Source organism: Grammomys surdaster, unplaced genomic scaffold (assembly GCF_004785775.1).
Source record: "Grammomys surdaster isolate TR1022 unplaced genomic scaffold, NIH_TR_1.0 125976, whole genome shotgun sequence".
Taxonomy (NCBI): domain Eukaryota; kingdom Metazoa; phylum Chordata; class Mammalia; order Rodentia; family Muridae; genus Grammomys; species Grammomys surdaster.
In genome coordinates this window covers 31,357-44,553 of record NW_021620792.1, presented here as the reverse complement: position 1 = coordinate 44,553, position 13,197 = coordinate 31,357, and the positions used below count along the sequence as shown (strand labels likewise).

At 51.4% G+C, this 13,197-nt stretch overlaps 1 protein-coding gene across 1 annotated transcript in view; it reads right to left on the bottom strand.

Moving 5' to 3' along the window:
* Positions 1 to 2,290: 2,290 nt before the first annotated feature.
* The window catches only part of CUNH12orf49 (chromosome unknown C12orf49 homolog), a 14,144-nt gene continuing 3,237 nt past the window's right edge, over positions 2,291 to 13,197 (bottom strand). The window contains exons 2-5 of the mRNA XM_028753928.1: positions 7,925 to 8,081; positions 4,879 to 5,030; positions 4,457 to 4,570; positions 2,291 to 2,763 (exon numbers count right to left, since the gene is read on the bottom strand). Coding sequence (XP_028609761.1) covers positions 2,680 to 2,763; positions 4,457 to 4,570; positions 4,879 to 5,030; positions 7,925 to 8,081 — 507 coding nt within the window. The 3' untranslated portion in view covers positions 2,291 to 2,679. The remainder of the gene's footprint in view (positions 2,764 to 4,456; positions 4,571 to 4,878; positions 5,031 to 7,924; positions 8,082 to 13,197) is intronic.

Here is a 13,197-nt window from a genome sequence, read left to right as displayed (position 1 = left end):
CTGCTCCCTCACTGGCCCTCGGTGGCTAGGACGGTCACACCAAGGATGCTGTCAGTGCTGAGGTCACCGCTGTGCCCAAGGCTGAACCGAGAACTCCCAGCACTGAGCAGCCGACTTCATTATCTCCCCACCCTGGAGAGATACCATGCTGAAGTGCTGATTAAATTACACCGTGATCCCCGCAGGACAGGCTCATGTGACAGCACACTCCTGCCTCAAGGCACAGTGCAGTAACCCCGTGCGATGCATACCTAGGGAGCTCACCATCTACCCAGCAGAAACTTGTCTGCGGAATGAGCGGGAAGTTTGTGACCCACTGACAAGTTAAATGAGACGTTGGTGTCACAGACAGCCCCAGTTCTAGACCTCGGCCATGCCAGTTCTAAGTTCTAAGAGGAGGGGAGGGGGGGGGGGGGGGGGAGAGGGAGGGAGAGGGAGAGGGAGAGGGAGAGAGGGAGAGAGGGAGAGAGGGAGAGGGAGAGGGAGAGACAGGCCTGCCGATAACAGCCCCACAGACATTGTTTCCAAGGAAGAAGCCTGCCTTTGTTTTTGGTTTCCACCTGGAAAGTGAGAGGAAGGAGAAAGTAGCTGGTGTTTATCTCTAGGCTATGTGATTTTTAGTGTTATGTGATTATTTTATCAAGTGTCAGGTCCAAAAAACAAAACAAACCAACCTACCTCAGGACAAAAGGCTAGCTATGGAGCTTGTTAGCCTAGTGCACACATCACACATCACCGGCCTCCAGGCTTCCTCCATCACTCCCTCTGGATCTCCTCACTCAGCCCCTGCCTCAGCCCCATCTCCGGTTTCCCTTCCCCTAGACGCTCCTCCCTTTAGAACCCCGCCATTTTGGCCATGCACTCTTTTTCTTTTTGTTTTTTCGAGACAGGGTTTCTCTGTGCAGTCCTGGCTGTCCTGGAACTCACTCTGTAGACCAGGCTGGCCTCGAACTCAGAAATCCACCAGCCTCTGCCTCCCAAGTGCTGGGATCAAAAGTGTGCGCCACCACCGCCCGGCACAGACTGGATTCTTGATCACAACGGATGTACACAACATGTCTTTCTGGTGCCAACCGGGGAGAGCTGGCAATAGGCACAACTGTTCATAGTAAACCTGGGTCAGCACTCTAAATCTGAACTCAGGGGCAAGGCCAACCAACAACACTGCCAACCAAAGGTGGATTCCTCCCAGGGGAGGAGAGTTAGGAGTTCAAGGCTGGTGTCAAACACATACCACATGTCAGAACATGCCAGAACATTCCAGTATGTGCCAGAACGTGCAGGATCACCCAGTTCTTTCACGAAGTTTGAGTCAACAAACCGAGAAGTCCAGAGCAAACAGAAAAGAATCACTGGGATCTGACGCTAAAAATCGACTCCCTGGCCAGGGCTGTGGCTCAGTAACAGCGAGTCTGCCAATCACATACAAAGTCCTGGGTTTGATCCCAGCGTGGCAAGGCAAAATAAGAGAGCAGCTGCCCACCAGTCTGTCACAATTCCGAGTGAACAGCCAGAGGAAGCAGGGAAGAACTGAAGGAAATTCATCGTGAAGGTGCACACAGCTGTAAGACAGGCTCCACAAGGCCACCGACAGGAAATCTTGAGACTCAAGGCTGGTCCCAGGTCAACCCACAAAACACCATGGCCCACCGTAAATGTGGGTGAAGGGTCTGGGAAGGAAGCATGTGTTACTGGCTGGCCAGAAAACGAGATGGGGGAGTGCAGGAAGAGGTGTCTTCACCTTAGGCTTAAAACCTCTGTTTCAGCCACTGGTAACAACCGTCCTGCAAGCACTGGACACGGACCTGCCTTTGGGATGCTCTCAGGACTGTAGCTTCCCCATTCATTTCCCACTGACGGTGGATGTGAAATTTGCTATAAGTTGGAGTAAGAGCTGGGCTTTTCTTTATAAACAACACCGGGAGCGGAGAGTAGCCAAGAATGAACGGCTGCTGCACACGCACACATTTGCCTGTCCCCACTGGCTTCTGTGACAGACAACGGAAAGGCTCCCCTGCCCCTCTCGAGGCTGAGGGGTTTCAAGGAGACACAGTGATGGCAAACTCCACTGGGAGAGTCAGCCAGGGATTCAGGTTTCCCATCTCCCATTTCAGTATATGAGCACACCGAGGCAGCTCTCCAAAGGCTCGGTGGGACCAGCACCCCCCCCCCCCCCCGCCTGAGGCTTTAGGCACCCCTGAATCTTGGGATATGGATTCAAGGCCTGCTGGTCAGATGTTAAAACAGAACCAGAACTGAGTCTGTACACCCACACCCCACACTCCTGGAGACAAACTTTCACGGAGCATGTGGTCACTTGTGATGCTCGGGAAGCGAGAGCAACCGTCACCTCCTCCAATGTATTCATCTGGACAGGCAAAGGTGACCTGCACAGAAAACCGCACCTTCCACCACTCTGAAAAGTCAATAAATGACTACAACGTAAGGTTAAAACAGGCGCCTGGCCTCTGACCAGCAGTCCCAGGGCCCTGCAAGGTGCCAGGACCTCGTCCAGCCTGCTCTATAGAATGGCTCCGCCCATCTGCTCCAGCTGTCGGTGAGGGAGCCGGAGACACCCGAAGCCACAAGACATGGTCAAGGTCGAGCATCCTTGTGTGGCTTTCTCCTTCATTACTTCAGGGGACCAGACTGGTTCTGGGCGTGTACCTCCATCAGGCCTCACGCAGGGAAGAGTTCAGGTGGGCTCTCTCCGTAGCAGTACTTGGCTATGGGGTCGCGGTACGTGTTCTCATGTTGCACGCTCTGTTGGCGAAGGGAGACAGGAGCACGTTAGTCAGCTGCAGTGACAGCTACAGAGTCCCTTGCCCAACCTCTAGCTTCTGAACAGCCCCGCTGGGCATTCTGAGACTATTCAATCCATCTGAAACAGGGCCTAGGGATGTGGCGTAGCGGGCAGAGTGCTTGCTTAAGATGCACAAAGCCCCAGGTTTGAGCCACAGCAGCTCGTAAACCTGGGTAGAGTGGAACACATCTGTGACTCCAGAATCTCAGCAGCACGGTGAACCTGAGGCCAGCCTGACTATGTGAGCGCCCCCATCTCAAACAAGGAAACGAGGACAGATGAGATGGCCAGGGGCTAACACCATGCATGCTCCCAAGCCTGAGGACCTCAGCTCCATCCCCAGAGCCCACAGAGGAGAATGAGAAGCGAGACATACGTCGTCCCCTGACCTCCGAGTGCATGTGGTGGCGTGCCCCGCCCCCACTAGTAAATATGAAAAGAACAAACAAACAAGATAAATCTGAGACAGGCGGAGACACAGTGGAGCAGTGGGATCGGCCTCTGACTGATCCCGTGGTCGGACAGACCCGGTCCCTGGCGGAGTCCTAACACCGGGACCTAACACATCAAATGGCAGTCATGCGCTGAGGGCCTGCACACAGACCAAGCATCCTCCCCTAGATCGCCCTGGCTGGGCACAGCAAATGAGGTTAAGCCCAGGCAATGCCCCGTCCCCCACCAATGATAGACTCCTCCCCTCCCCCCAGTAATTTCTTCTCATACAAGCAATCTGAGGCTTTGGCTGGCCTCGAACTCATTTATCAGCCACTACCAAAGCCACGCACCATATTAATTCCACTTAAAAGACTCGCAGCCTGGGCCCCGAGCATGCGAACCAAGTGCCCACTGAGAACTATCTCTATTTGCACAACTTCCGGCTCAGTCAGCTGCAGGAACCAAGTCAGGAAGAGCAAGTGAGTCAACTTCCCTTCCCGCCCACTCACCTGAGAAACCCCCTCATTGAGATCAGTGGAACTTCACATTCTCTGAGCTCTCCTCTATCCTGACCCACACGAGGTTCTCAATCTCAAGTAAACCAAAGATGGGAAAGGGGGTGAGCGAGACCAGAGCTGAAGTCTATCCTGAGGAGTGAGCTTGTGTGAGACTTGTGGTTGTCTGAGAAATGGCAGAAACAAGTGCCTAGCCAGAAAGACTGAGTAGGCAAGATGGCTTAGCACGGAGAGGTGCTTGCCGCCAAGGCTTGGCCCACAGGATCCACACGGTGTAGTGGGGAGAACGGACCCTCCCAAGTGGTCCTCTGACTTACATCTGTGTGGCCCTGAGCCCAGGACAAATGTCAAAGGGAAGATAAACAGAGATGGGGGTGGTGATGGGGGCAGAGGCCCTGGGGGGGGGGGCCACTCTCTGCTATGAGAACAGAACTCTCAATGGCAGGCAGTGTGTGCTCACCCTAGGAGCCTCAGATTCCTGTGCCTGAATATCCACCTTCTAGCCCCTTGGATCCTGAAGTGAACCACAACTCTGCCCCAGACAAGTGACTGCCTCCTCTCACTGGTACCGGATGTAACCTTCTCACCCCTAACACTGCAGTACATGTCAGTGAAGCCCCTTTCCGCCCTGGCTCTCCCCAGATCGATCAGCCCGTGTTCTCCAGCTCTGGCTCCCTCCTGTAACCCCAGCACCACTTCTGACCTGGGAGGAGGTCCTGCATTTGGCCAAGCAGAGTTCGAAGTGGTCCTCGACTGCCATGAAGAGGTTCTGGAAGGCCACAGCCGCCCGGTTGAGGAAGCGTTCCAGGAGAAGTTGCTATGGAAACAAGGCATTCAGTACTGGTAGTAACTAGTAACTGCTGGCCAAGCCAGCCCACTGGGAGGGCAAGGAGGAGGCCAACCTCTCTCATTCACCAGCTACTTGGTTAGCAGTAGCACTATCCTCTCTGCAAAGGAGGCGTGAAGCAGGAAACACACACACACACACACACACACGCACGCACGCACGCACGCACGCGCGCGCACGCTCCTCTCTCAGGAGTGGCCACTGCACCTACAGAACACTGAAAGAGGTGCCTAGCTCTCCCCTTAAAATTCACAGAAGACAAGGGATGGAGCCCGTACCTTGCTGGGCTGCAGACAGCAGGAGACGCAGTACTCGTAGGCTTCACAGCAGCCGTTGGCCAGGCACCCATCACAGCAGTGCTGCTTTGTGCTGGGGACACTGACATCGCAACAGCCGTTTGCCAGCAGGTCTTTCCTCTCGCAGACATAGCCTGAAAACAGAGACAAAAGTTCAGCAGTCAACTAGCCGCCTGTCCTCCGTCTGAGGATGAAGAAGGCAGACAGGAGGCAGGGCACACTGAGCATCAGGACCAGATGTGGAAGTAACATGTCTGGTGCTAACGTAAGCATGGCACCAGGTGAAAGGTCACCTGGGCCTCTTTTAAAAAGTTCAAGTCAGGAAACGAGGCACCCATTCACAAAAACGGGTGCTTTGCAGGTTTAAAAAGCAAGTGCGTGGCTTTTGATGCCCAGTTGCTGTTGTGGTTATGTGTTATATGTTGTGGTTATTTGAAGGGACTGTTAAAACAGGAGGCCGCAGTCGACCTTCATGGCTCTGCTTCCGGTGTTCGCACACAAACGGGGAAACACAGCCCCTAGAGTTAGGGATGTTCTCAAAACCTCAAAAAAAGAGAAAAAAACTAATTCGCTCCACAACCGAGAATCCATCACACAGATACGCGCATCCAGCCTCAGCCAGCCTTCCTCACTGGGACTACTTAACTGCTCAGGGCTTCTAGGCAGACAGTTCCCTGCCCTGGAGGAGCAGGACAGAAAAATCTGTAAGGGCCATCACCCAACCTCAAACACGCCCCCAGTGGCCATTTAGGCCCTCAGGTAGGTGCAGAGGCCCTCAGGTGCATGTGTAGACCCTAAGGTGTATGCAGGGGCCTTCTGGTGTGTATGGGGGGCCCCTCGGGTGTGTGCAGGGGCCTTCTGGCATGTATGGGGGGGCCCCTCGGGTGTGTGCAGGGGCCTTCTGGCGTGTATAGGGGGCCCCCTTGGGTGTGTGCAGGGGCCTTCTGGCGTGTATAGGGGGCCCCTCGGGTGTGTGCAGGGGCCCGCAGGTGTGCAGCAGCTGTTCCCAACCAGCCAGTCTGAGCACCCCGGCTCTGTCCTCAGAGAGCGCGGCTGTTGGAGGATAACTTGTTTTTTAGAACTGCTCTGGAAAACAAGGTCTGTGTGGGAGCTGGCAGAACACTGACGATCAGGGACACTAGAGGGCCCTCAACACTTGGGAGACCAGGAGAGATCCATTCCCATCGCAGAGCGCTGGTGGCTTCTGTTGTTTCTGCTGCTGCATCTCAGGGGTGCAGAGATGAGCACTCTGATGTCCTGGGAGACACTTCCTTCCCAGATGTCCCAACTCATGGTGTTGTCAGGGCTTCTAAAGGAAATTCCCAGAGAGTCAGTGCGTTCCTCAGGATTCTACCCCGGATGATAGCAACACAGCAACTCCATCTGTGTCAAGGAGATGGACAATACTGTGCACCCCAATGTTATCTGCTGACACACCTGTCCTTTCCTTTGGGAAGCTGGAAGCTAACATCTCAGGCCTTTTCCTAACATTGCCAACTCCCAGCTCTCAGCTTTGAACTCTGGTCCTCCCCCGGACCAGGTCTAATTTCTGGGGAGAGTGAGCTCACCCAGGCCTTTCCCCATGTATCACGAATCATGCAAAAATTACCTTTTACGTTTTGAAGTTATTCTTATTTTTAACTTTGTGTGTGTGTGCATGTGAGTGCAGATTCCCGCAGAAGTCAGAAGACGGCCTTGGATCCCAGGAAGCGGAAGTTATAGGCAGTTAGTGAGCTGCTTTTCCTGGATGCTGGGACTCAAAACCACGTCCTCTTGAATGAACAGTCAGTGTTCCTGGCCACTCACCCATTTTTCCATCTCTTTATTTTTAGCTGATAAACACACACACACACACACACACACACGAGAGAGAGAGAGAGAGAGAGAGAGAGAGAGAGAGAGAGAGAGAGAGAAGAACCATACATAGAAATGGGTCATCATGATGTTTCAAGACGCATATACACAAGGCAATGGTGGCACACGCCTTTAGAGATGGCCAGGAGAGATGGCCAGATCTCTGTAAGTTCTAGGCCAGCCTAGTCTACAGAGCAAGCTCCAGGACAGCCAGGGCGGCACAGAGAAAGCAGTGGTGCTTAGCGGCTCCGGCTCTGAAGATGTTATTCTCACGGAGTCCTGGGAGACTAGGGCAGGCAAATGTGTTGGTCTTACTTGGGAAATTAACTTCCAGCTTTTGAAAAGTTTGTGACTCTAATTGGCTATCTTGTTTAACCGTGCTGTTACCCTGGCAACACAGTGTCGCCTCATTGCTAAACAGTATCAACAGTTGCGAGTTTTCTTTATTAAACCACTTCCCCCATATTTGTTAAGGTAAAGTAAAACCTGCAGCCCCTACGGTATTTTTATTGATTAAAAAATTGAGTATTGGCTTTTTTTTTTTATTAACTGAAGGAGTGTGTGAGTCTTTGTCTGACCTAAATGAACCATTTGTAGCTATGATAAAAGACAATGACAAACTGGCACCTAACACTAAAACATCCTGTTTTCTGAGTCCGTAGACACAAGTCCTGGACTACAGGCCACCAGTCCACCTGTCAGCTAACTGCACTTCCTTATGAAGCAACAGCTCTGTACTCAACTTTTGTTTTAAAAGGGTACTTACAGGCCAGGTAAGATGGCTCGGCCAGGAGAGGGGCTTGCCAACAAGCCCGACAACCTGAGTTCAATCCCTGGGATCCACGTGGTGAAAGGAAAAAAACCAACTCTGACAAGCTGTCCTCTGACCGCCACATACATGACATGGGGTACACACACACACACACACACCATGACTGTATGTGGTAGGCAGTGGCCTGGGACTGAGGCCAAGGCTGGCACTGTAGGCAGAGGGAACTGCTAGGAGTCAGGTTGCTCAGCCAAGCTTCCAGATGCTGCAGGAAGCCTGGGATGGAGAAGGGAGTATGGAAGACACACACGGGCATCCCTGGAGATTAGCAAGAAGTAAAGCATTGGGAGGGAAGGTTATCAAACCCAGAGTCTCTGGGCCTTGAGTGCAGGGAGGGAAGCGTACCCAGCTCGTCAGTAATGAGGTGTTTCCCTTGAACGGAGTTGCGGCACTGGTTGCTGGGTCGGCTGCTGTTGCCTAGGTTAAACTGCACCTTCCACGGGATGGGCTGCTCCCGGTCTTGAACCTGGAGGAGGTTCCGGTCTCTCACGGCCCTCTCTTCCTGCAATGAGACCACAGGGTGAGAGGAGGGCTCAGGTGCTTTGCCTGCAATCTCACTTGCCCTAAAGGAGATGACACCTCCATCTCTCCACCCTCGCCCCAACCCTCCGGCACAGACGCGGTCTATGCCATCAGGAAACCGTGTCAAGTTAAAGCTATCCTCTCCGATTGCACAAAGCAAAACAAACAAACAAACAAGCAAAAAAACCCCACTTTCCTCTCCACCACCAAGTTAAGTTTTTAGATACTAATACACACACACCACGAGACAGAACACAAAGCTGGAATACTTTTACAACCAGGAGGAAACTGTGTAATTCTAATCATCTCCGGCTGTCATCTGATACCTCTAGACCAGGAGGCCTCAGCTGCGTAAGTGACAAGTACTCATGTAAGAAACTGAATAGGGTTGGGGATGACTTTAGGACCGCAGGAAGCCTGACAACCTGCAAGATTCTTCCTCTGTGTGAAAAAGCCCAGGGCAGTCATCCTTACGTCTGCTTCCAGAGATGCCATTCTGCCTACATAGCCCTTTGCCAAGCTGAGCCAAGAGAGGAGTGTGGCCCCTTGAGTGACATAGAGCCTGGATGCCTTCTCTTAAGACAGGAACCACATCACTGAGCTGAGAGGAAGGAGCCCAGCTGCTGGAAAGCTAGAGGCATCCAGCACAAGGCAGCCATCTTTGGAAGCTTCTAGCTATGAATGTATAACAAAAGACCTACAAAAGACTCTCTCCTGTTTCCTTGTTTTATGTTTTAAGACAGAGCTTCTCATCCTGTAGTCCAGGCTTGCCTGGAACTCCTGGCAATCCTCCTGCCTCGGCCTTCTAAATGCTGTGCTTATAGGTGCGAGGCACCACGTCCTGTTGTTTTTGAAGGTTTTAAGGCAGGATCTTCCTGTGTAGCCCCAACTTGCCCCCAGGTCCTCCTACAACAGCCTGCTTGGTGCTGGGACTATGGGATTATGGTGTGTACCACCCCACCTGCTATCTTGATGGCTTGTGTTTTTAAGCATCACCAACGGTGTTCTGTAACTAAGGAGACCCTGCGTATCTGATGGCTACACAAACATTTCAGAAAACCAGACAGGATCTTTGTAATTCCTGTGGGAAGGCAATCTGGGAAGTTAGCGACATTGAAGATGCACACACCTGGCTCTAGGAAACACTTTACTGAGTGCCATCCTGCAGAAACCATGAGTGCCATCCTACAGAAACCACACACCGAGGTTTCCCATGGCTCTGTTTGAATGGTAGAAAAAAACATAAACAAAAAAACAAAACAAAAAACAAACCAAGAACGGCAGCAAAAAAACCTAGAAACCCAACACCACAGAAATGTCTGACTAAACATTAGCAGGGACACTATCATCAAAGCTAAGTTCTCATGACACCCCCTCCCCCACATACACCTTCTTACGCTTCCCCCACTCCAGACTCTGTGTGCTCTAGAAATGTTTACACGACCCTGGATATTCCAATATATAAAATACGTATATACAGGGCTGGAGAGAGGGCTCATCAGTTGGAAACACTGGCTGCTCTTTCTGAGGACCCAAGTTTGGTTCCCAGAACTGGCACTGGGTGGCGTGCAACCATCTGTAACTCAGGCTCCAGGTTCCTCTGGCCTCTGTGAGCACCTGCGCTCATGTGCACACACCCCACTTATGTGCACACGCCCACACACAGACACACGTGCACACAACACAATCTACAACACAAAAAGTTATTTAAAAATCACCTTTTATTCATCCTTGGAATAATTGTACTTTCCATTTTATATGAAAATATGCTCATTGGTCACAGCAGAGGGAACTAACTGGCCTGGAGAGACTATACCATCCTTGCAGGTTTCCTGCTAAGCTACTAATCTCATTCCCACCCCCTAAAGAAAAGGTTTACTTAAAAAACAATGCTTATACACATGAAATTCAGAAATCCCAACAACTAAAATAAAAGCTCATTTGCTTTTTGCATGTTCACCTCTGACCTCTGACCTCTGACCTCTGACCCAGTGTATACCGGCCCCGCCATGGGTTGATCGACACTAATTGGATAGTAAAACTTTTCCAAGGACCCACATTGTCTAGATAATCACATCATCATAGACCCGTCATGTCAACGTGCCATCATTAAGTAAACAGACTCCACGGGCCAGCAACAGCCCCCGGTTCTGCACGCAGGATGACCCTGAGAAAGTCCCGTCAACCACTTGCAGATGGAAGAGCCAGACTGCCTAACTTCACCAAGGTTTGATGACCCCTCCGAGGTATCACCAGCACTTAAACAGGTAGCCTCTCCCCTGCCACAAGCCCATCAGGACTGGGTCCCCCTTCTTCAGTTTGCTCAATGTCAAACAGTCTCTTCAAAATGGATTTTGTGTGGCCTGCCTTTTCTTTTTGTTTCTTTTAAAGGAGATGGCTAGCCGGCACAGGATAGGACAGGTGACAACTCAGTAGCTGTTACCTCAGTTATACACAGACATACAATACATATATACAATACACACACACACACACACACACACACAGAATGCCAGAGTGATGGGCCAGAGACGGCTTGGTACCATCTCAGGTCAGCTTTGTGTTCGATCTGTTGCTGGCCACTATGTGGACAGAAACTGGGGCGAGAGGTGGCCCCTCATGAGTGTATGTTCAGATAGAAGGGAGGCTGTGCAAGTTCTGCTTATAACCACAGGTGATACTGTACCATACCCAACACCAAGTTCTATACCAAAACTTGATAAATGTCTTTCTTACAAGTTTATCACAATGTGGCCACTGGGAAGCAACCACGAGGATCCTTAGAGGGCTCAACTTCTGGGCCAGCAATGCATTCCTAGTTCTGTGCCAGTGAGTTAGGAAAACATGTCCACACCAAACCTCCTAAGTGGGTGTTCTCTGCCAAAAGGCGGAACCCCAATCCCCTGAGTGATGAGTGGCCTGATGTGATGGCTTTTTACAGGGAACACCGGGTCATGAGGTAACAGGTAGATCTAGAAACATCACAGCATTCATAAAGCTCACATGTTAAAAGACTCCATATGACACAGATGAGGGAGGAGAGACAGCTCAGGGGGTAAAGCATTTGCCACACAAGCCTAATGGCCAGCGTTTGATTCCCAGAACCCAGTGGGCTGCTGACATGCAGATGCCTTAGTGGGTAAAGGTGCTTGCCACCAGGGTGGACAACCTAAGGTCAATCCTGGGGGACCAACATGACGGGAAGGAAGGCCTTCCCCTATGTGTCTCCTGACCTTATGCCCTCCTTCCTTCCCCACAACACTACACAAACACACTCATACAAAATAAATAAAAATGCAATACATTTTCAAGCAGGAAGTGGATTGGAGATTGTTTAGGGCCAAGAGGGAGAGCAAGTCCACAAAAGTGCCCTCAATCGTGAACTGTGCTAACGGCTACCTCACTGTGACCTTACTAAAGCCACCGGGACACACACTCAGGTGAGCTGCTGCTTTGGAAGGTGAACTGTATGTCAAAGTGCGCACACCGGCTCTGAGCGCCGCCTACCCACTCCTGAGCACTCAGGAATATCCTGCTCTGTGAAGAGATCTTCGCAGATCTACCAAACAGTGACACACTTCTGTCACATTATATACCACACTTGTTCGTGTCAGGGAAGTTAACAAGCTCAGGGGAGGAGACAGTCTCGAATGTCTGATTCCCCCTCGAACTCCATTTTATCTCTGGCGGTGGAGAACGTCAGCTGTCTCTGAGGGAGCAGGCTCTTTCCCAAGTCTTATAAACAAACCACTTACTACTCACTCTTCTAGGTGAGAAAGGGAGGAGGGGCGGGGCTGGCTAGTTTAGCTAGTAACTCTACTGTCAGCCAGAGTTCAGTATGCAGAAGGCACCACAGGCTGCCTAGCTTGTACCTCAGCACAGAGCAGACAAGAGCTTTCAACCAGTCATTTCCCTTGCCTCCTTCTCAGTGAGCCAGCTGCTCTATCTGCCCAGGCAACAGGAGAAAGATCTGTTCTAGAGGAAATGCTATGGCTCCTGCCCTAGTGTGCTGAGAACACTTTCCACCACGACCAGTTACTGCTGGGGCAAGTGTCACCACAGCTGAACACAGCCAACATGGTTTAAGTGTTATTTCAAAAGTAATTTGGACTTCATTGACTCCTTGAAGTGGGCTCTCTTGGGGTGTGCAGGCCACACTCTAGAAACTGGCTAGGTTACTCTGAAAAGCCCCAGGAGCTTAACAAAATGCACATTTCTTGTCTGTGCCACCAGTGTCCCAGTGAACAGAGACAGTACCACAGGGTGGGAACTACACACACACCTAGACTAGTCCTCCTCACCGCCATCCCATATATACATCTTTTTGGAACTTATGACACAGACTGGGACCTGTGAGTCACTACGTAGACTCACAGTGACCTGCATGCCTCTCCTTCCCAAGTGCTGGGACCAAACATGAGCGCTTCCACTACCGTCATGATTCCATCTTTAAAAGCATTTCACATGGGGATGCTGGCTCACGTCTGCCAACTTGTCACAGAAGAAGAGTGTCAGTTTGAACCCCCCGGCTAGTCTGTATCATATTAACAACCCACACCTCCTCAAAAAAGCCTAATTCCTAACCATACCCAACTCCTAAGAAAAGGACACTCCACAGAGAGGTAACTCGGTCACAGGACCTAAAGATGAGACAGATGAGCAACACCCAGACTGCAGCTCCACTTCACAAACCCGAGGGCAAGCGACACAGGAAGAAAACAGCCTGAAACCAGAGAATGGAAGATGTGGTAGCTACAAATGAGTCTTAGGCAAAGCAATCCTAACAGCCTGCAAGAGTGTTCCAAGAGACAACAGGGGAGTATTCCAAGAGCTGCACAGGAGAGTGCTCCAAGAGCTACACAGGAGAGTGCTCCATGAGCCAGACAGGAGAGTGCTCCATGAGCCAGACAGGAGAGTGCTACATGAGCCAGACAGGAGAATGCTCCATGAGCTGCACAGGAGAGTGCTCCATGAGCCACACAGGGGAGTACTCCATGAGCCACACAGGGGAGTACTCCAAGAGCTAGACAGGAGAGTGCTACATGAGCTGCACAGGAGAGTGCTCCATGAGCCACACAGGAGAGTGCTCCATGAGC